The following is a 22340-nucleotide window of genomic DNA, read 5'->3' on the forward strand; positions in this document are numbered from 1 at the left end:
AGCATGGACATGGAGAACTTCCCTTCAATTAAACAAAGAGGCAGGTTGGTTATTATTAATTGATTTTAACATAAATTATAGGTTATGATTAATCACGTTATGTATTTTGTACAGTATATGGCCTTATTAATTGCCAGTACTTTGGTTCAGTGTTGAAGACCAACCTTGAATAGTAGGGCAGGCTAAGTGCAGCTCAGCACTGCACATGGTCTTTGAGGACCAGTCTACTACGTTCAAGTGCTCTTTATTTTAGTCAGTAGGCATTCCAAAGACTTAGTACAGGCTTAGACTCCAGAACAGTACTGAGGGTGTGCTTAGTTCATAAGATATCGGGGCAGAATGAAGCCATTCAGCCCATTGAGTCCGCTCCATCATTCGATCATGGCTAATATGCTCCTCGTCCCCATTTTCCTGCCTTCTCCCCATAACATTTCACCCCATTACCAATTAAAAATCTGTCTAACTCCTTCTTAAATTTACTCACTGTCCCGGCGTCCACTGCACTTTGGGGTAGTGAATTCCACAGATTCACAACCCTTTGGGAGAAGTTGTTTCTCCTCAGCCCTGTCTTAAATTTGCTACCTTTTATTCTAAGACGATGACCTCTCATCTTAGAATGCCCCACAAGAGGAAGCATCTGCTCCATGTCTACTTTATCTATCTTATGTACCTCAATTTGATCTCCCTTCATTTTTCTAAATTCCAGAGACTGTCGGCAGCACTGTATTTCGTATAAGATCTTAAACCAAAGTGCAAACCTATCCGCTTGGACAGATGTAAAAGATCCTTTGGCTCTATTCGAAAGAGGGCAGTCATGTTCTTTTCTATGTTCGGAGTTTTACCGAAAGCTATTTGCAATATAGATTAATGATTTAGATGAGGGAGCTAAATGTAGCATCTCCAAGTTTGGTGGGTAGGAGGGTGAGCTGTGAGGCGGGGGGGGGGAATACAGAGTGTGATTTGGACAATCTGAGTAAGTAGGCAGATGTAATATAATGTGGATACATGTGAGGTTTTCCACTCTGGTAACAGAAGCAGGAAGGCAGATTATTATCTGAATGGCTATGGATTGAGAGGGGAATGTGCATTGAGACCTGGGTGTCCTTGTACACCAGTCACTGAAGGTAAGCATGCAGGCGGTAAAGAAAGCAAATGATATGTTGGCCTTCATAGTAAGAGAGTTTGAGTACAGGAGCAGGGATGTCTTGCTGAAATTATACAGGGGCTTGGTGAGGCCACACCTGGAATATTGTGTGCAGTTTTGGTCTCTTTATCTGAGGAAGGATATAGAGGGAGTGCAGCAAAGGTTTACTAGGCTGATTCCTGGGATGGCAGGACTGACCTGTGCGGAGAGATTGAGTGGGTTAGGATTATTTTGGCTGGAGTTCAGAAGAATGAGGGAAAATTCTAACAGGGACTAGTCAGGGTAGATGCAGTGAGGATGTTCCCGAGGGTGGGGAAGTCCAGAACAAGGAGTCACAGTCTGAGGATTTGGGGTAGACCATTTAGGGTAGAGATGAGAAATTTCTTCATCCAGAGAGTTGTGAATCTATGGAATTCTCTACCACAGAAAGTAGTTGAGGCCAAAACATTGTGTGATTCCAAGATGGACTTGGCAAAAGGAATCAAAGGGTATGGGGGAAGGGGAGAACAGGTTATTGATTTGGATGACCAGTCATGAGTATAATGAATGGTGGAGCAGGCTCGAAGGGTTGACTGGCCTACTCCTGCTTCTGGTTTCTATGGAAGGTCATTGAACTGGAACATTGTGGAAAATTCCGGCTCAGTTATTGATTTACATGCTTAAGTACTTTAATAGTTCTGGCAGTTAATTGAGGGTTAAATCAAAGTTTTTGAGGTTATTTTAGCTGACAAGTGTTTTAAGCCAAGTTGTACTCTTCGGATGTGAAAGGAAACTGATTGGATGGAACCCTTGGTGGCCTCTTCTTGTATCCAGTTAAGGGGAAAGTTGCTTTTCTGGATTTCTACATGTAATGGAAAGGTGTGTATGGTGAGATGGGAGTCAGTCAGCATGGTAAGAAGCTGGCTGACAGCACGCTGACTGATTTATTTCTGTGGTGAAGTGAATTCACCTGGGAAAGAAAGAACTTGCCTTTTTAGCATCCTAAGATGTTCCAAATTGCTGCTCCACCGATGGACTATTTTTGAAACATTATCGGGATGTGGGTGAAGGAGCAAGAAATGGATAATATCAGAGATTCAACCAGGGCTAGTGTAATGATTTCATTTTAACTTAGGAACTACATTGTTAATAAATGTTCTTTATCTTCGAGGAAAGCCACCTTCAGTTATGATGACTGGTTACAGTTCAAGCTGAAAACGTCTTTTAGAGTTTTACAGCGTAGAAAGAAGCCCTTCGGCCCATCGTGTTTGTACTGGCTATTCTAATCCTGTTTCTGACTTAAAAGAATGCCTAAACTGGTTCAGGGGCTGCCCCTCTCTCGTGTACTGCCTTCTTTTAAAGGAATCCCACATACTTTATTGAAAGCGGGGGTGGGGGAGTGAAATTCACTGAAATGCATGTCAGAAATGGTGCGATGCTGCACTAGTCCCAGATTGGTAAGTGGAAAATGTGATCAGCAGCAGCAAGACTTAAGTTATACTGCAGGCTGCGAATTACATTCTTCATGGCCAGTATCATTGTGAACGGATATTTCCAGGATCATTCCCCTGCACTTCTTCAAAATAATATTGTGGAAATCAGTTCTGTCCACCTGAGGAGGCAGATGTAAACATCTCATCCAGAAGACCTCCAACAGTGCGACACTCCTTCAGCACTTTATTGGTAGTGGTAGCTTTGATTCTGTGCTGGAATCTGGGAGTGGAACTTTGACGCAAAATACTTCTGACTCAAGAGGTGAGAGTGCTACTCATCGAGTCACTATGTTTAAGATGCATTGGTACCTTGGATTTAAGTTTATGTATTAGTGTCACAAGTAGGCTTATATTAACACTGCAATGAAGTCACTGTGAAAATCCCCTAGTCGCCACACTCCGGCACCTGTTTGGGTACACTGAAGGAGAACTTAGCACGGCCAATGAGGCTAACCAGCATGAGTTTCAGAGGAAACCCACGCAGACATGGGGAGAATCTGTAGACTGGAGAATGACAGTGACCCGAGCCAGGAATTGAACCTGGATCCTTGGCGCTATGAGGCAGCAGTGCTAACCACTGTGCCACCGTGCTGCCCCAGGTGATGGGGATAGAGTTACCATTAGACAGCACAACATTGCGCCCCTGAAGTTGTGGAGGTATAGGTCTGCCAGGCGCCTAAGATGGATGATTTTGGAGTGTACCCAAAGCATAACTCTCTTTAAAAGGTCGTGGACATTTGGTCTGCATTGTTCAACTCTTTAGATGACATTCATCAAATACAATTTGCTGGTGCTGCAGCTGTCCATTTATTCTGCATCAATCTAGTGCACCATTAAAGCTACAGTTTGTACATTGATGTTTTGTTTTTCTTTAAGAAAAGCTTTTAAATATTTTCATCTCCTGAGGGAATAAGCAGTAAACAGGCCAGTCACTCTTTAGTTATTTTAATTGGTTGACTCCGTTAGCAGTACTCAAGATGCTGGATTCTTGCTTCTTAGTGTTGTGCCTTGCCGTACAGTCTGTTTTTAACCCGTCTGTATACAGTGGGCAAAGAATTGCGAGTTGGCTTCTTGTTAGTGGTGTAATATTTATTCTCACACATAATTGATATTAATTATCCACACAATCATTACTAAGTTATCTTACAGAATATTAAAGTTCAAGTCCAATACCAGACCTTGACTTAACTTTTGCATCACTGGCAAGTATCCAAGCAGATGTTGGCCTTTATCTGTGTGTTGGTCTCCTTGGTCCTCTGCATAGTCTGGTCCTTTGGTCTGGTCTGATACTCTGGCTCTGGTCTTCCTTCTGTTGTTAGTGTGGTGGCTCTCCTCGTGCTGGTACTTGTGGTGGTGGTCACCGTTGTTGTCATTCATGAGAAGGAGAGATAGAGAGAGAAAATATTACTTTTTCCTCATTCTGAGTACTGAATACTTCCACCGAACAGACAGGTGAAGTCTCAGTTTCAAAGCCAATCAGGCAGCCACATCTCTGACAAGAAGGAACTGCACTGGGATATTAGTGTGGCCTCTGAGCTCAAATAAAGCCACAACCTTCTGACCAACGTGGCCAGACAGGCCACCTAAGATGGCGATTTACAAAGCATGCTGGGATAATGCTGGCCAAGTCCAGAAACAGACAGACTGCACCTTAAGTGCCCCGATCGATAAAGTCCAATCAAGTGCAGCCACGTTGATCTCGGGATGTGTATCCAACAGCCATGCCTGTAGGTGCTGGAGGCATGTAGGTCACATACCTCCCTTCCAAATAAAGAGGGTAAGGTGCCCTGTGTCTGGTAAACAACCCGGTTTGACCAGAAAGTGTCCATTGTGATGGCCTATGTCCTGTGTATTCAGTAGTCTGGAATGGCAGCCTGTTTATCTCTGTCCTTTAAGCCTATCTGTTTCTGGGCTTGGCCAATTATAGTAAGAAGTCTCACAACACCAGGTTAAAGTTCAACAGGTTTATTTGGTAGCAAAAGCCACTAGCTTTCAGAGTGCTTGCTGCTCCTTCGTCAAGTGAGTGGGAGTTTTATTCACAAACAGGGCATATAATGACACAAACTCAATTTACAAATTAGTCAGAAGGTTGTGGCTTTATTTGAGCTCAGAGCCCACACTGATATCCCAGTGCAGTTCCTTTCTTGTCAGAGATGTAGCTGCCTGATTGGATTTGAAACTGAGACCTTGCCTGTCTGTTTGGTGGAAGTGTTAGGTACTCAGAATGAGAAAAAGTAATATTACATAAGAACATAAGAAATAGGAGCAGGAGTAGGCCATCTGGCCCTTCGAGCCTGCCCCGCCATTCAATAAGATCATGGCTGATCTGTCGTGGCTCAGTTCCACATTCCCGCCCTCTCCCCATAACCCTTAATCCCCTCTCTTATCAGAAACCCATCAACCCGCGTCTTAGCGAGGTAGCCTCCACCACTTCAACGGGCAGAGAATTCCAGAGATTCACCACCCTTTGAGTGAAGAAGTTCTTCCTCAACTCCGTTCTAAACCGCCCCCCCCTTTATCTTGAGGCTGTGCCCCCTAGTCCTACAGTCCTTTCTGAGCGAGAAGAGTCTTTCCACCTCTATATATTCACCAATACCAGCCCTGTTCTAAATCCCTCTGCCACCTGAGGTAGTGCTTTAGTGGTATTATCGCCAGACTATTAATCGAGAGACACAGCATAATGTTCTGGGGACCTGGGTTCAAATCCCACCGCAGCAGATTGTGAAAATTGAATTCACTAGAAGTCTGGAGTTAAAAGTCTAGTGATAACCATGAAATGATTGTCGTAGGAAAAAACCCATCTGATTCATTGATCTCCTTTAAGAAAGGAAGTCTGCCATCCTTACCTGGTCTGGTCTACATGTGAGTCCAGAACCGCAGCAATGCAGTTGGCTCTTAGACCATAGGACCGTAAGATATAGGAGCAGAATTAGGCCACTTGGCCCATTGACTCTGCTCTGCCATTCAATCATGGCTGATATTTTTCTCATTCCCATTCTCCTGCCTTTTCCCCATACCCCTGATCCCCTTATTAATCAAGAACCTATCTATCTCTGCCTTAAAGACGCTTAATGACCTGGCCTCCACAGCCTTCTGCAGCAAAGGGTTCCACAGATTCGCCACTCTCTGGCTGAAGAATTTTCTCCTTATCTCTGTTTTAAATTCCCTTTAGCCTGGGTTTGTGCCCTTTAGTTCCAGTTTTCCCGACTAGTGGAAACATCCTCTCCACATCCACTCTATCCAGGCCTTGCAGTATTCTGTAAGTTTCAATAAGATCCCTCCTCATCCTTCTAAACTCCAACGAGTACAGACCCAGAGTTCTCAACCATTCCTCATATGACAAGCTCTTCATTCCAGGGATCATTCTTGTGAACCTCCTGTGGACCCCTTCCAAGGCCAGCACATCCTTCCTTAGAAATGGGGCCCAAAACTGCCCACAATACTCCAAATGGGGTCTGACCAGAGCCTTATACAGCCTCAGAAGTACATCCCTGCTCTTGTATTCTAGTCCTCTCAACGTGAATGCTAACATTGCATTTGCTTTCCTAACAGCTGATGGAACCTGCACGTTAACCTTAAAGGAATTACCATCTCTTAGGGATGGTCAATAAATGCTGGCCCAGCCAGAGATGCCCACATCCCATGAACGAATAGAGGGGGAAAAAAAAGGAAAGACAGAAAACAGACCTGTTTCTAGTTATGATGTCCTTGTGAAAGGTTCACTGACACTTACTGATATCAGAAAAATCCCAAAAGACCTCGAAGTCATGAATTGCTTTGGTAATAATTGATATAGCCTTTAGTTCCTGTGACAATTGTTTTCCAAAAATCTGTCAGATATGTTTTTAAAGGATTGTCACGAGTTTGTTTTCATTGCTACCTCTGTTAAATATCCCGTGGAGCTATTTGAAAGAGAACCGGGGCGGGAGGGGGGGGGTGTGCTGTCAGCAGCCCTCATCAATCAGTAGTACCAAGAATGATTAACTAGCCTGTAATCTCACTGAGGTGTGTGAAATGTTGCAAACTGGCTGCTGAACTTATCCATCGAGCACTGCAGCAGACTGGAGATCGTAATGCGGTCACAACCTCAATTACTTAGACAGATATTCAAATGAAACCTGTTGTGCATTGTTGGTTAATGTTAAGTTTGCACTCTTCAAACTTTTCCCCAAGACCTGATTATTTGTAATACAAAAATCCCTGCTGCCATCAGACCTTTGAATGGACCTACCTCAGATTAAGATGATCTTTTTCTACATAAATAAAAGCAAATTACCTTGGAGCTGGAATCTAAAACCAAAAGAGAAAACACTGGAAAATCTCAGCAGTTCTGGCAGCATCTGTAAGGAGAGAAAAGAGCTGACATTTCGAGTCCCAGATGGCACTTTGTCAAAGCTTTGACAAAGGGCCATCTGGAGTCCAAACGTCAGCTCTTTTCTCTCCGTAACAGATGCTGCCGGACCTGCTGAGATTTTCCAGCATTTTCGCTTTTGGATCTTTCCCTATACCCTAGCTATGGCGGTAACGCTACATTCTGCACCCTCTCCTTTCCTTCTCCTCTGTGCTGTATGAACAGTATGCTTTGTCTGTATTGTGCACAAGAAAGAATACTTTTCACTGTATGTTAATACATGTGACAATAATAAATCAAGTCAAAAAGTTAAGTGGGGTTGTTTTGATGCCATGATAGACACGTACAAACTTAAAAAGTAGGAGGAGGCCATTTAGCCCTTCAAGCCTGAGCATAGAAGGAGGTTCATAGAATCGTATAGTGCAGAAGGAAGCCATTTGGCCCATCGAGTCTGCACCGATCACAATCCCACCCAGGCCCTATCCCCATAAGTCCATGCATTTACCTGAATTAGTCCCCCGACACTGAGAATCAACTTAGCATGACCAATCTATGATTTCTATGAATCCACGTGTTTGGAGTGTGGGAGGAAACCAGAGCACCCAGAGGAAACCCATCCAGACACGGGGAGAACGTGCAAACTCCACACAGACAGTGACCCAAGCTGGGAATCGAACCTGAGTCCCTGTCGTTGTGAGACAGCAGTGCTAACCACTGTGCCACCGTGCCACCCATTGTTATTTGACTATTTGCCCCTCTTTGAGAGAGCTATCCGATTCTATCTGCCACTTCAATTTATCCGTCACCTCACTCTCTTCCCCAGTGCCCTTCCAAAGTTCCTCCATGTCCGATTGCCTTTTGGAAGTTCACGGGGGAATCTGCTTCTGTCACTCTTTCTGGCTGCACATTCCAAACATTGTTCTCTCTCATTTTCACTGTGTCAATAGTGAGAACAAAAAGCGAAATGATGCAAAAATAAAAATAATGGGAAGTTTGGAATTGCAGAGCATTTGCATCAACATCTGAAAAGGGAGAGATGGAATTGTGCCACAGACACTGCTGGAACTTTTCTCTTTATTGATGCTAATGGTCTGCTGTACATTCTAACATTTTCTGCTTTGATTTCAGATTTTCAACTCTAATCTTTTCATAATTACTATAAAAAGTCTGCAACTTGCTTCTTGAAGAAATACTGATTTAGAATTTAAAACCCCATTAAACTTGGAGCCTTTGCATATCATTTGAGCAAATGTCCTGGATTCTGTGAAGTGTAGCCATGCTTTCCATGTTTAAGATGCTAATTATAACTTTTTTTTTTCCCTCTTTTAATAGTCACCATGACTCATATGGAGAGTTTGGCCATTACTCGATCTGGGTTCACAGTGCCTCAGGCAACGAGTCAATGCGTGACCTCTCGTGCCGATACATCACAGACCAAGCACCTGTTAATAGCTATTTGCGTGAGTACACATGAGACCATAGCAATGCATATGTTGGGGAAGGACCATCCTGGTCCACGTGGCCTGCTTAAAATTGCCAATAGTCTGACAGCCTTACTAAAAGCAAGAATCCCCATTTTCCCTTGGATCTGCTATGAGCGGCACGGTGGCACAGTGGTTTGCACTGCTGTCTCACAGCGCCATGGACCCGGGGTTGATTCCTGGCTTGGGTTATTGTCTGTGTGGAGTTTGCATGTTCTCCACATGTCTGCGTGGGTTTCCTCCAGGTGCTCCAGTTTCCTCCCATAGTGTGAAAGACGTGCTGGTTAGCTGCATTTGATCCGAACAGGCACTGGAATGTGGCAACTAGGGGAATTTCACAGTAACTTCATTGCAGTGTTAATGTAAATCTATTTGTGACTCATAAATAAACTTTACTTTAGGTGGCATTGGGACCAATTTATTGCCTGTCCAATCGACAGTGCTTTTTAGAAACCTTGTACGCAATTTTACAGTGTCCCATGCTGAGAATCACCACTATTTAAAGATCCTATTCCTTGTCGAGTGCACACTGTGCTTGGTGTTATTTTGATGAATTCAACCTTGAACTTCACACACTTGACATTTAATCATTGGGAGGAAAGGAACAAACATGTTCCCCCCCTCCTCTCTTTCCTAGCATCATTAACCATAACTGTGAGCTTGGAATTAACCTTACGGCAGCCAAAGCTACATTCATGTAGCCCTTTGTAGCATTTGACAGCAATCTAATTTGAGTGTAGATTGTGAATTATAAAGTATAATTGAGTCAACTCCCCTACACACAATATTACCATGTCTAAGTCTCCATAATTGTAGTTGAACTTGAATGTAGCTGAAACAGCAAACCTGCATTGATAACATTTTTAAAAAAGTTTTTATTCATTAGTGTCACAAGTAGGCTTACATTAACACTGCAATGAAGTTACTGTGAAAATCTCCTAGTCGCCACACTCCAGCACCTGTTCAGGTACACTGAGGGAGAATTTAGCATGGTCAATCCACCTAACCTGCACATCTTTGGAGTGTGGGAGGAAACCGGAGCACCCCCAGGAAACCCATGCGGACAAGGGGAGAACGTGCAAACTCCACACAGACAGTGACCCAAGCTGGGAATTGTATCCAGGTCCCTAGTGCTGTGAGGCAACAGTGCGAGCCATTGTGCCACCATGCGGTGTTAGTCACTGGGTGAATAAAACTGCTGTTAACCCTCACTGTTCCAGTGAAGGGCTGGGGTGGAATTGCATATTATCTTGCAATTGTGCCTGTCTATATATCCTGTGTTTGTGAAACCTACCTCTCTACTCACCTGATGAAGGAGCAGTGCTCTGAAAGCTCGTGATTCCAAATAAACCTGTTGGACTTTAACCTGGTGTTGTGAGACTTCTTATTGTTCCTGCAAACACAAACTGCTTCTGTTAAACCTCACCGCATCTTGTGACCCTTGCCATTCATGCGCACTCTCAGGAGCACTGTTAACCTTTACAGCTCTTATTAAACTTCACTGCACCTCGTAACTCTCACTGTTCCTCTTAACCCTCAGTGCTCCTGTTAATTGAGGGTTGCATGCGCTTCTATTTAGTACTGACGAAATATGCTGAACAATGACCTGGTTTCGTTGAAGAGGTGACCATGATGACAGTTTCACTTGGAAGCCCGAGTTAACTCGAAAGTGGATGCTTAGAGCTGGCATTTTAGGTGACCTAAGGCTTTTTAAAATGCTGCTCTTTGAGAGAAAGAATGAAAAAAAACAATAGAAATGCATTAAAATATACTTTTCTTATCAAAACATTAAGAAATAAATTAGGTTGTGTTACAATTAGGAAAAAAAAGTTACAATAGTTGACAAGGAGAAAGAAGAAGCCCTAGTGGACTAATGTGAATTGTTTAAAATGTAATTTGAATTTAAAATTTGTATTTTTTGGATAGTAATGCAGTGATTTAGCAATTACAAAGAACAAACAAAATTACAGTAAGTAGTCTCACAACACCAGGTTAAAGTCCAACATGTTTATTTGGTAGCACGAGATTTCGGAGCGCTGCTCCTTCATCAGGTTGACAAATAGTCAAACAACAATAGGCGGCATGGTGGCAGCACTGCTGCCTCACATCACAGGGAACTGGTTCGATTCCCAGCTTGGGTCACTGTCTGTGCAAAGTCTGCACATTCTCCCTGTGGTTTTCCTCCAGGTGCTCCGGTTTCCTCTCTCAGTCCAAAGATGTGTGGGTTAGGTGGATTGGCCATGCTAAATTGATCCTGAGTGTCAGGGGGACTAGCTAGGGTAAATGCATGGGGGTTATGGGGATAGGGCCTTGGTTTGGGATTGTGGTGACTCACCTGGTGAAGGAGCAGTGCTCTGAAAACTTGTGCTACTAAATAAACTTGCTGGACTTTAGCCTGTTATGATACTTCTTACTTTGTCCACTCCAGCCCAATGTTGGCATCTCCAAGAAATTTACAGCACAGCAATAGGCCCTTCAAGCCTCCACCGCTTGAACAGTTTATTTATTAGAGTCACAAATAGACTCACATTGACACTGCAATGAAGTTACTGTGAAAATCCCATAGCCACCACAGTCTGGCATCTGTTCGGGTACACTGAGGGAGAATGCACCTAAGCAGCATATTTTTCAGACTGAAGCACCCGGAGGAAACGCACACAGACACGGAGAAAGTGCAAACTCTGCACAGACAGTGACCCAAGTTGGGAATCAAACCCAGGTCCCTGGCTGTGTGAAACTGTAGTGCTAACCACTGTGCTACATTAAATGGCACAAGGAGGTGAAAGCTTGATTGCTATGTTATAAAGCGGTAAATACTAAGACCACTTAACCAGCAGGTCTTTCGAACTGTGGGAGGAAACTGGAGGACCCAGTAGAAACCCATGCAGACGTGAGGAGAAGGTACAAACTCCATACAGACAGTGAACCAAGCCAGGAATTGAACCTAGGTCCCTGGCGCTGTGAGGCAGCAGTGCTAACCACTGGGCCACCGTGCCATCCTTGCACCACACAGCAGAAAGACAGAGACTGAGGAAGAGGACTGGGGAGGGAATCTGATCAATGTTGCTTCAGCAGTTTTCAATGAAAAGATCAAAAGGAAGGCAATTGGCTGAAGATCTGTACGGCACTGCGCCGGCCTTGTAATTGTAATTCCTCTTGGTGTGTCCTCCAGTCCAGGTTTTGTGTTGTCCATTGCTTTCACACAGCCTCTTGGCAACTCTTCGATAACAGGCAGTCGGTGGAGAGACTCCACGTGACAACTTGCGATTCTGTTATCATTGATTTATAAAGATCAAGACTGCTCCTTATCATCTCTGCTCTGAGCCCATGGCCAGAGACATCAGCATTGTTTGTCCTTAGAATGTGTCCGACAGGAGATGATACTGACATTGATCATCTTTGCTCTTTGAAACTGAGGATTATTGACGTAGAAAGGCCAAAACAGATTGATGCAGTCTGTGATGAGGAAGGGAAATGTTATTTCAGCTGTTGCTTACTGATAACAGAACAAACTGCAGCAGTAATTAAGCAACTGGACTTTATCATGAGGTTCCACTATTGAAACGACAAGCTATTGTGAGCATGTTACGCAGACAATTTCTCTACTGAGGAGACGGGAGCAGTAGTTTTCAGCATCCTCTGATACATCCAGTGGTTAGCACTGCTGCCTTCACAGCGCCAGTGACCCGTGTTCGATTCCCGGCTTAGGTCACTGTCTGTGTGGAGTTTGCACATTCTCTCTGTATCTGCATGGGTTTCCTCCAGGTGCTCTGGTCTTCTCCCACACTCCAAAGAAGTGTGGGTTAGGTGGGTTGGCAATGCTAAATTGCCCCTTAGTGTCCAAAGATGTGCAGGTTAGGTGGATTGGCCATACTAAATTGCCCCTCAATGTCAAAGGACTAGCTAGAGTTAATGCATGGGGTTATGGGAGTAGGGTCTGGGTGGGATTGTCAGTGCAGACTCAATGGGCCAAATAGCCTCCTTCTGCACTGTAGAAATCTATGATTCTATCCCACTTAGTGTGAGAACCGTATCCAAAAAATTATTGCCCTAATTAATTTACTCTTTTTTCCAGTGGTCTCCTTAAATCTCATCATTACATTGCACATCCTTACCTTTACACCCTTTACTGTTCTAACAGTGCAGTTTGAATCACATGAGAAATGAATGCAATACACTGACTTCCTTCACTGATGAAGCCTTTTGATGCAAATGTAACTAGTTGACTTAGGAGGCACAGTGGTTAGCACTGCTGCCTCACAGCACCAGAGACCTATGTCCGATTCCCTGCTTGGGTCACTGTGCGGAGTCTGCATGTTCTCCCCATGTCTGCGTAGGTTTCCTCCGGGTGCTTCAGTTTCCTCCCACAGTCCGAAAGATGTGCTGGTTAGGGTGCATTGGCCCTGCTAAATTCTCCCTCAGTGTACCCGAACAAGAGTGTGGTGACTAGGGAATATTCACAGTAATTTCATTGCAGTGTTAATGTAAGCCTACTTGTGACTCTAATAAATAAACTTTGAAAGTATATTTCCCTTCAGATGGTGACAGGCCTTCCAGCATTGTCCGTTTTTATTTTGGATTGTCAACATTTCCATTACTTTCCTGCTAATTTCTAATAACTGCTGGTGCCATCACTGTCTTTGACATATGTGAAAATGGCCAACAATTCTGTATGTATTGTGCAAAATAACACAATACATTAATAGACCACCATTTACTTTCCTTGTTTGTACCTCCCTCAGAAGGTCAATGAACTGTGTTCCTGTTTATGGAGGTTGAGGTTCCCATTGCACTATTCAAAGAGCAGGGAGTTCTTCCTGGTTGTATCACAGCTTGGTATGGCTCCTGCTCTGCCCAAGACCACAAGAAATTACAAAAGGTTGTGAATGTAGTCCAATCCATCATGTGAACCAGCCTCCCATTCACTGACTCTGTCTACACTTCCCACTGCCTTGGCAAAGCAGCCAACATAATTAAGGAGCACCCCGGACATTCTCTCTTCCACCTTCTTCCTTTGGGTAAGAGATACAAAAGTCTGAAGTCACGTACCGAACGACTCAAGAACAGCTTCTTCCCTGCTGCTATCAGACTTTTGAATGGATCTACCTTGCATTAAGTTGATCTTTCTTTATACCCTAACTATGACTGTAACACTACATTCTGCACTTTCTGCTTTCCTTCACTATGAACAGTATGCTTTGCCTGTGTAGCCTGCAAGAAATAATCCTTTTCATTGTATACTAATATATATGTGACAATAATAAATCAAATCAAATCAAAATCTTATAACAATGTAAGAATTAGAAGCAAGAGTGGGCCATTTGGCCCTATGTGTCCTGTTCTTCTATCCCACGAGGTTATGTTTGATCTTCTGTTTCAATTCCCTCTCTTGCATTTGTCCAAATCTCTTAATTCCTTTACTATCCAAAGGTATGCTGTTCTCTGCTTTGAAAATACCCAATGATAGGGCATCCTGGGATAGGGGATTCCAATGTTGCGCAACCCTCGGAGCGAAGAAATTTCTCCTCATCTCAGTCCTAAAGCTGATTCCTTATTCTGAAAGTGTGGCTTTAAGTTCTAGGATCCCCAACTATGGGAAATGTCATCCCTCCACCCACCCTGTCAAACCCTGTAAGAACTATATTTGTTTCAATGAGATCACCTCCCATTCTTCTGAATGTTAGGAGTAAAGGCCTCAGCTGCTCAATCTCACCTTATAGGGCCAACACCTCACCCTCAGAATCTACTGATTCAGCTGGTGTTCTGGTCATCAAACTATCATGACCAAAATACTTGCTGATTATTCACCTCAGTGCCGTTTGTGATTCTGTAAGCTCGTGGCAAAGTTTACTGAAATAAGAAGTGAATGGACATCATTAGTAATTCACAGCATATGAAATAAAAATGCTTGGCTTCTTTCGCCGAGATTTTCCAGCCCTTCCCGCTGGAGGGATTTTCTGGTCTCACTGATGATCTCCGCAGTTCGTTCCCCGGCAACGGGGAGCGCAGGGCTTGTAAAACCCCGTAGATATGACTGGGACTAGAAGATCCCTCCCTCAGCCAATGGCAGGCCCGCCTCTGCTGCTGGGAATTACTCCCTGGGGTAGGGGAGGGGAGTGAAGTCCAGCCCTTCGTCAACTTGAATGAGAATATAAACGCAAAATCCTGCAGATGCTGGAATCTGAAACCAAAACAAAAAGATGCTGGAAAATCTCAGCAGGTCTGACAGCATCTGTGGGGAGAGAGTAAAAGAGGGGCAAAAGGTTAGCACTGCTGCCTCACAGCACCAGGGACCTGAGTTCAATTCCCAGCTTGGGTCACTGTTTGTGTGGAGTTTGCACATTCTCCCCGTGTCTGCCCACACTCCAGAAATGTGCCGGTTAGGTGGATTGGCCATGCTAAATTGACCCTAGTGTCAGGGGGATTAGCAGGGTAAATTTGTGGGGTTAAGGGAAGAGGACCTGGGTGGGACTGTGGTCAGTGCAGACCCGACAGGCTGAATGGTCTCCTTTTGCACTGTAGGGGTTCTGTGAAAGTTTATTTATTTATTAGTCACAAGAAGGCTTACATTAACACTGTGATGAAGTTACTGTGGAAATCCTCTAGTTGCCACACTCCTTGTTCAGGTACACTGAGGGAGAATTTAGCATGGCCAATGCACCTAACCAGCATGTCTTTTGGACTATGGGGGGAAACCGGAGGAAACTCACGCAGACATGGGAAGAATGTGCAAACTCCTCACAGCGACCCGAGCTGGGATTGAACCCAGGTCCCTGGCGCTGTGAGGCAGCAGTGCTAACCACTTGCCACTGTATTGCAGAGCTCTGATGACGGGTCATCTAGACTCGAAACGTTGACTCTACTCTCTTCCCATAGATGCTGTCAGACCAGTTGAGATTTTCCAACATTTTTCTGTTTTTTTTTAATGTTGAAAGGGAATATTTTGAGCATGCCATAGTGAGAGCCTCTGGAATCGATTCCCTGATATGGTTCATGTGCTCTTTGCCTCATGCAATTCTCCCTACGTCTGACTCTCCCAACTCTATCCAGCTTCCCATCTGCGCTGATTGACGCTTGACATAACTTGCATCTAGATATCGCCTTTGTAGGAAAGAAGAACTCACATCTTGCATATCTGTAGATTATGCCACCTTGAAAATTCTATAACATTTCCGTTGCCTCCCTTCAGCCCTCTTGTTTTGTAACTCTGTGATGCCTGCAGCAATTGTGTGTTGATGTTGGAAAAAGCTATGGTAGCCCTAGTCTCCGAATGATTGATTGCGCTTGCTGGTTCTTAGATGCTGATTGATAGACCTGTGCTATTCTGGGTTTTATAGCCAGTAGCAAAATTGCACTTTACAATGATGTAATGTGAATATCACCATGGTAACAGCATATAACAGACCAGTAAAGAAATGGGCAATTACTGAACGCACAGTTTCAGTAGCTTTGAGTCTGGTGAGAGTTCTCCATCTCATCACCTGTTCAGAACTGCATGTTCTGGCTGATGGTCTACACAGTGGTTAGCACTGCTGTCTCAAGCTCCAGGGACTGGGTTTGATTCCCGGCTTCAGGTCACTGTGTGGAGTTTGCACGTTCTCCCTGTGGATTTCCTCCGGGTACTTGGGTTTCCTCCCACACTCCAAAGATGTGCGGTTTAGGTGGATTGGCTGGTGTAAATTGCCCCTTAGTGTTAGGGGATTAGCTAGGGTAAATGCTTGGGGTTATGAGGTTAAGGCCTGGGTGGGATTGTTGTTGGTGCAGGCTCGATGGCCAAATGGCCTCCTCCTGCACAGTAGGGATTTTATGATTCTAACAATGTAACACTTGAGCACGTCACACATTCACCAAGTGACCAACCTAATGGGTTTTCTGTGTAGTACACATGGGTGGAGGGGGTGGTGGAAACATGCTTGGATTGAAGGTGTTTGTGCTCTATTCCTGCCATGATTCTGTCACACGTGACTGGTTAGGCGCTTCCATGCTGAAGGAATGTAACAGATAATTCTTTTCATCACCCAAACATCTCACCCACTCACATCCATCCCAACCTTTGAGTTTCCAAACCAAGCTCTTGAGAAATCTACATGTCAGATTTCTGATTGCCCATTATGGCTGTGTTGGCAAGCTCGCTACTGCTTGACCTGTTGGAGCCGCACTGCCCATTAGACTACTAGCCTGCAAAGTTATCTGCAGCAAAGGATACAAAACGTTAATCCACTCTACAGGTTCACTGTACCTGTAGGAGGCCCTGTGGCTCAGTGACAGCGCCTCTACCGCAGGACCCAAGCTCTAGGTTTGAGTCCAATGCCTGGACTTGTTGACCATGGAAGGATCGTTCATAATGAGATCATAGATCATAGAATCTCTATGGTGCAGAAGAAGGCCATTAACCCCAAACCCACCCTGGCTCTATCCCCATAACCCCATGCATTTACCCTAGCTGGTCCCCTGGCACTAAGGGACAATTTAGCATGTCCAATCCAGCTAACCTGCACATCTGTGGACTATGAGAGGAATCTGGAGTACCTGGAGGAAAGTCACGCAGATATGGGGAGAACATGCAAACTCCACACACTGACCCAAGCCAGGAATTGAACCCGAGTCCCTGGAGTTGTGAGGCAGCAGTACTAACCACTGTGACACCGTGCTGCCCTATAATAATCTGGTTGAACAGAGTGGTAGGGAGCTCAGGAATCATGTCACCACTTCCCCCACTATTCCCCAAATGGTAAGAAAGAGTGTGGGTGTGAAGATACGCCAAAAAAAACAAACCTGTGAATCTGACTATCCAGTCAATCATCAGTAATCTCCTGCTGATCAGCTTGGTTGAGGAAAGGTTTACCAGGACGCTGCCTGGTTTGGACAGTATTAGCTATGAGGAGAGATTGGACAAACTTGGTTTGTCTTCACTTGAAAATCTGATAGAAGTTTGCAAAATTATGAGAAGCTAGAATGGAATGGAGAGTCGGAGTTTTTTTTCCCATGATAGAGATGTCAGTTACTAGCGGACATTACTTTAAGGTAAAAGGGGAAAGTTTAAATGGGGGAAAGATAGAGGAGATGTGAGAGGCAAGTTTTTTTACACAGAGGGTGGTGAGTGCCAGGAATGTGCTGCCAGAGGAGGTGGCAGAAGCAGCTTCAGTAGCAACATTTAAGAGGCATCTTGACAGATACATGAATAGGTCAGGGATAGAGGAATACTGATCATGTAGAGGCAAAAGGTCTTAGTTTTGAAAGGCGTCATGTGTCAGCGCAGGCTTGGTGGGCCGAAGGGCCAGTGCTGTATTGCTCCTTGCTCTTTGATTACAACAGAAGGTTGACTTTATCCAAGCTTTCATTTTGGAATCATCTTGTGAACATAGGATCCTACATTGCACATGCACAGATCTCGACACTGACAGATCGGCGCATGCGCAGTGGCCCACTCAGCACTATGCGCTGGCCTCTCCAGTGAGAATGGGTCCTGCCCACAGCTTTTGGACTGATTCATGCTAGTGCACTTTGTACAGCATGGGAGATTCATTTTGAAACTCTCGCTGAAAAAAAACCAGCGGGATTCGCTCCAGTTTTGACGTGAATCTGACACTTGGAAATTTTTGGGGCGAATTGTCCCTTATGATTCTCAGACTGTTAGAATACTGTTGTGTTTGAATACTCAATGATGGAGCAATAATACAGAATTTGTCCCAGTCACCCAAGATATAGCCTGTCCCAGTAAAGAATACAAGAGTTTCTGAGATTCGTGATTGTCAAGACTCAGTTGCTGGACGTGGCCAGGTTAGATGAATTGACCGTGCTAAATTGACCCGAGCATCAGGGGGATTAGCAGGGTAAATGTGTGGGGCTACCGGAATAGGGCCTGGGTGGGATTGTGGTCAGTAGAGACCCGAATGTATTGTACTCAATTCTATATTGATTCTGTGGTCCCTGGGTACTGTTTACACATTCCTTAGTCAATGCACTGATGTATTGGTGTGTAGGTTGTTTTGGATACTTGAGGATGTGAGGGGGTGGGGGGAGCGGTGCAAAGGGCTTGAATTCCTGAAGTCTGCATGAAGTTATTTGGCCGTGAGAATAGGGTTGGCTTCAATGAGTTGTATCAGTGTCTTGGAAACCAACCCGTGTGTTACATTGTTCGTTTCTGCATTTGTGACAGCTGACGCAGCTTAAATATCGAAAAGCTGAATAATAAATGAGCGAGGGTTGGTAAGGTTAAGTTGGGTATTAAAGTATCTGTCACTGTGACAAGTATTTAATGGTGGGATGATTGGGTGACATTTTTATGACATTCAGGCACTAAATCAGTCTCTCTAGATATTTTGAAAAGTGGAACTGCTTCTCCACTAGTAAACACAGAAGGAGGGATAGATAGACGAATAAATGATATCGCCAAATCTCTTTTAAAGAAATTATTTGGGCATTATTTTGTCTCCTTATTTTTGCTTGGTATCTCTTTTTGAATTCTTTTGCATTCTTCCTCTTGTGTAAGTTACACTACATTTGATGACTTTTCTTACTCTTTGCTAGGTTGATACAAGGCCCGTCCCTCAGTCAGAATCTTGTGGGTTCCAGCCTCACTCCAGAGAGATAATCCAGGCTGATGAATCAGGGCAGCACTGAGGGAGTTCTGCCCTGTCTGGCTGTCTTGGCTGAGATGTTAAGCTGAGGTCCTATCCGCCTTCCCAGTTGGATGGAAAAGATCTTGTCGGCCCATGTGTGGAACAGCAGGGGGAGCTCCCCAGCTGTCCTGGTATTGAAGTCTCCAACATCACCAAGAGCAAGTTAGCCTGTCCTTTATCTCATTGCCGTTTGTGGGAGCTTGCTGTGTGTGAATTGGCTGCTATGTTTCCTACATTACAACAGTGGCCACACTTCAAGATTGACTGCCAGTAAAGAGCTAGGGCTCTGGAAACGTGGTATGTAAATGTCCAGAGGAAAGGGAATTCATCCACTTTCAGGAATCATAGAATCTGTACAGTACCATTCGGCCCATTGAGCACTCACTGAACACAATCCCACCCAGGCCCTATTCCTGTAACCCCACACATTTACCCTGCTAATCCCCCTGTCACTAGGGTTAATTTAGCATGGCCAATCAACCTGATCTACACATCTTTGGACTGTAGGAGGAAACCAGAGCACACAGAGGAAACCCACTCAGACATGGGGAGAATGTGCAAATTCCGCACAGGGAGTCACCCAAGGCTGGAATTGAACCCTTTTCATTGTTAATATCTGACCAGAGTAACATCTAAATCCAATACCAGTGGTAGGTACCTGAAAAACTGATGACTAACAGGGATCCAGACTCCAGCCTCCTGGTTTGAATAACCTATAATTTGGGTGCATATCAGATTAACTGAGCTGAGAATTACTTTACACAACAGAATGTACAACACTGAAACTGACACCTTCTAACCATTCTCTGGGTAGAGAAGCTATCCCTAAGTTCCCGATTGGATTTATCAGTGACTATCATATAATACTGGTCCTGAGGTTTGGTCTTCTCTCAAACTATGCTATCGAACAGCAGAGGAAAGAACCCTAGTTTGCTCAATCTTCCTTTAGTTGTAACATTCGCTTCATAACAAACCAGCCACCCATCCATTGACTCTGTCTATACTTCCCGTTGTCTCAGCAAAGCAGCCAACATAATTAAGGACCCCATGCATCCCGGCCGTACTCTCCCAACAGACTTAAGAACAGCTTCTTGCCTACTGCCATCAGATGTTTGAATGGACCTACCTTGCATTCCTTGATCTTTCTCTATACCGTAGCTATGACTGTAACACTACATTCTGCACACTCCTTTCCTTCTCTATGAACAGTATGCTTTGTCTGTATAGCGCGCAAGAAACAATGCTTTTCTCTGTGTACTAATACATGAGACAATAATAAATCAAATCAAAACAAATCAATCATTTTCCAATTAAGTACTACTCTGCAACTTGAGGTCTGTGCCACAGACCCAGATGAAGGTAATTCCTTGTTTTCAACTTTATTCAGATCCTGGTTTCAAATGTCCCTTCCTTTTAGCTAATGAGTGTAGATTGTCCCTAGAAAAATATTAGCTGTCAAGTTGAGAGCGTTTCTCCTACGTACTGTGTGGTGATTCTTATGGGGCTGGAGCCAATGGTTTGCTATGTTGACACTGGCAACTCTATATCGCCGTTGTTGATAGATATTGGATATAACAATTCATTTCACAGGAGAATATTTCAGTAAATAGCATGATGGTAATGATGCCTTGTTTTAAACCAGCAGATCACTCTGGCCTGTGCTGATTGTGACTCTATAATGTTGTCCAGCTCACTTATTCCCCAATAGTTCTCTTTATATACAAGTTATTTTCTGTTCAAGCTCAAGACTCTGGCACAGAAGGATAATGGATCATTTTTAGGTTATAATAACAATAACTTGTGCTGTTCCCATCAGTCAGCCAGAGGATAATCTACTTTGAACAATACAGATTGGGTGGCACAGTGGTCAGCACTGCTGCCGCACAGTGTGTTCAATTCATGGCTTGGGTCACTGTCTGTGTGGAGTCTGCACGTTCCCCCTGTGTCTGTGTGGTTTCCTCCGAGTGCTCTGGTTTCCTCCCACAGCCCGAAAGACAGGCTGGTTAGGTGCATTGGCCATGCTAAATTCTCCCTCAGTGTACTCGAACAGGCGCTGCAGTGTGGCAACTAGGGGAATTTTACAGTAATTTCACTGCAGTGTTAATGTAAGCCTACTCGTGACAATAATAAATAAGCTTTAAACTGAAAAATGATAGGGTCATGATGGTAAGATCAAATAGGCTGTAGTACATCATTCACCATCATCGTCCTCTCAAAAAAAACTTCAGTAAATATTTTCAGGGGAACATGTTCAGGGGATTAACAGGATAAATAGATGGGGTTACAGGGATAGGGCCAGAGTGGGATTCTCTGTCTGAGAGTTGGTGCAGACTCAATGGACTGAGGGGACATTAAATGTGGACCTCACCAAGTATGTGAAACATTAAACTGATAATACAGGAGGATCGTCCTGTAGAGCAACAGAGCTGTGTCAGATGGAGCCACCCAACCTGCAGTAGATTTGTTTGCTTTTGACTGTCATCTAGGGGTGGCACAATGGTAAGCACTGTTGCCTCATTGTAAGTTATAGAGCAACAGCATACCCTGATAATATTCTAAGAAAGAAATTGGACAGCATCTGAAACTGAGTGTAATCCTGACTGGTCCTGACAAAGACACGCCAGAGCAGAGGAGCCTGAGGATGCTCCAGTGAGCCCTCAGGCTTTATTATGATCATCCCGTAAGCTCATGGGTACCAAGCGGACAGCTCGCGATATAGGAGAGAATCAATTTTAGCTGTAGCAGTCGAGGAAGGTAAAGACATAGGCTGATAAACTGCAGGTACGCTCCTTGCAGCTCCTAGAAGAAAAGACACTCTGGAAAGTCTCGGGGTCCTTGGTTTTGAGCCGTTTCCAGAGGTTTTAAGTTTATTTATTAATGTCACAAGTAGACTTACATTAACATTGCAATGAAGTTACTGTGAAAATCCCCCTGTCGCCACACTCCTGTTTGGGTACACTGAAAGAGAATTTAGCACGACCAATGCACCTAACCTGCATGTCTTTCGGACTGTGGGAGGAGACCAAGTCAAGAACAGCTGCTTCTCTGCTGCTCTCAGACTTTTGAATTATCATGCTATCTCACATTAAGTTGATCTTTCTCTATACCCTAGCTATGACTATAACACCACATTCTGTACTCTCTTCTTTCCTTCTCTAAGAACAGTATGCTTTGTATAGTGTGCAAGAGAAAATACTTTTCACTGTGTGTTGATAGGTGGACCCTTCAATTAAATTATATTCATCAATCACTCCCATGTGACATGTGACA

At 44.2% G+C, this 22340-nt stretch overlaps 1 protein-coding gene across 1 annotated transcript in view; it reads left to right on the forward strand.

Moving 5' to 3' along the window:
• Positions 1–22340, forward strand: part of LOC145360392 (heparan-alpha-glucosaminide N-acetyltransferase) — a 228371-nt gene that overhangs the window by 41399 nt on the left and 164632 nt on the right. Inside the window, exon 5 of the mRNA XM_080215588.1 lies at positions 8297–8427. Within this exon, the coding sequence (XP_080071714.1) occupies positions 8297–8427 (131 nt within the window). The remainder of the gene's footprint in view (positions 1–8296; positions 8428–22340) is intronic.

Source organism: Carcharhinus amblyrhynchos, chromosome 31 (genome assembly GCF_965287045.1).
Source record: "Carcharhinus amblyrhynchos chromosome 31, sCarAmb.v2.hapA, whole genome shotgun sequence".
NCBI classification, from domain to species: Eukaryota; Metazoa; Chordata; class Chondrichthyes; order Carcharhiniformes; family Carcharhinidae; genus Carcharhinus; species Carcharhinus amblyrhynchos.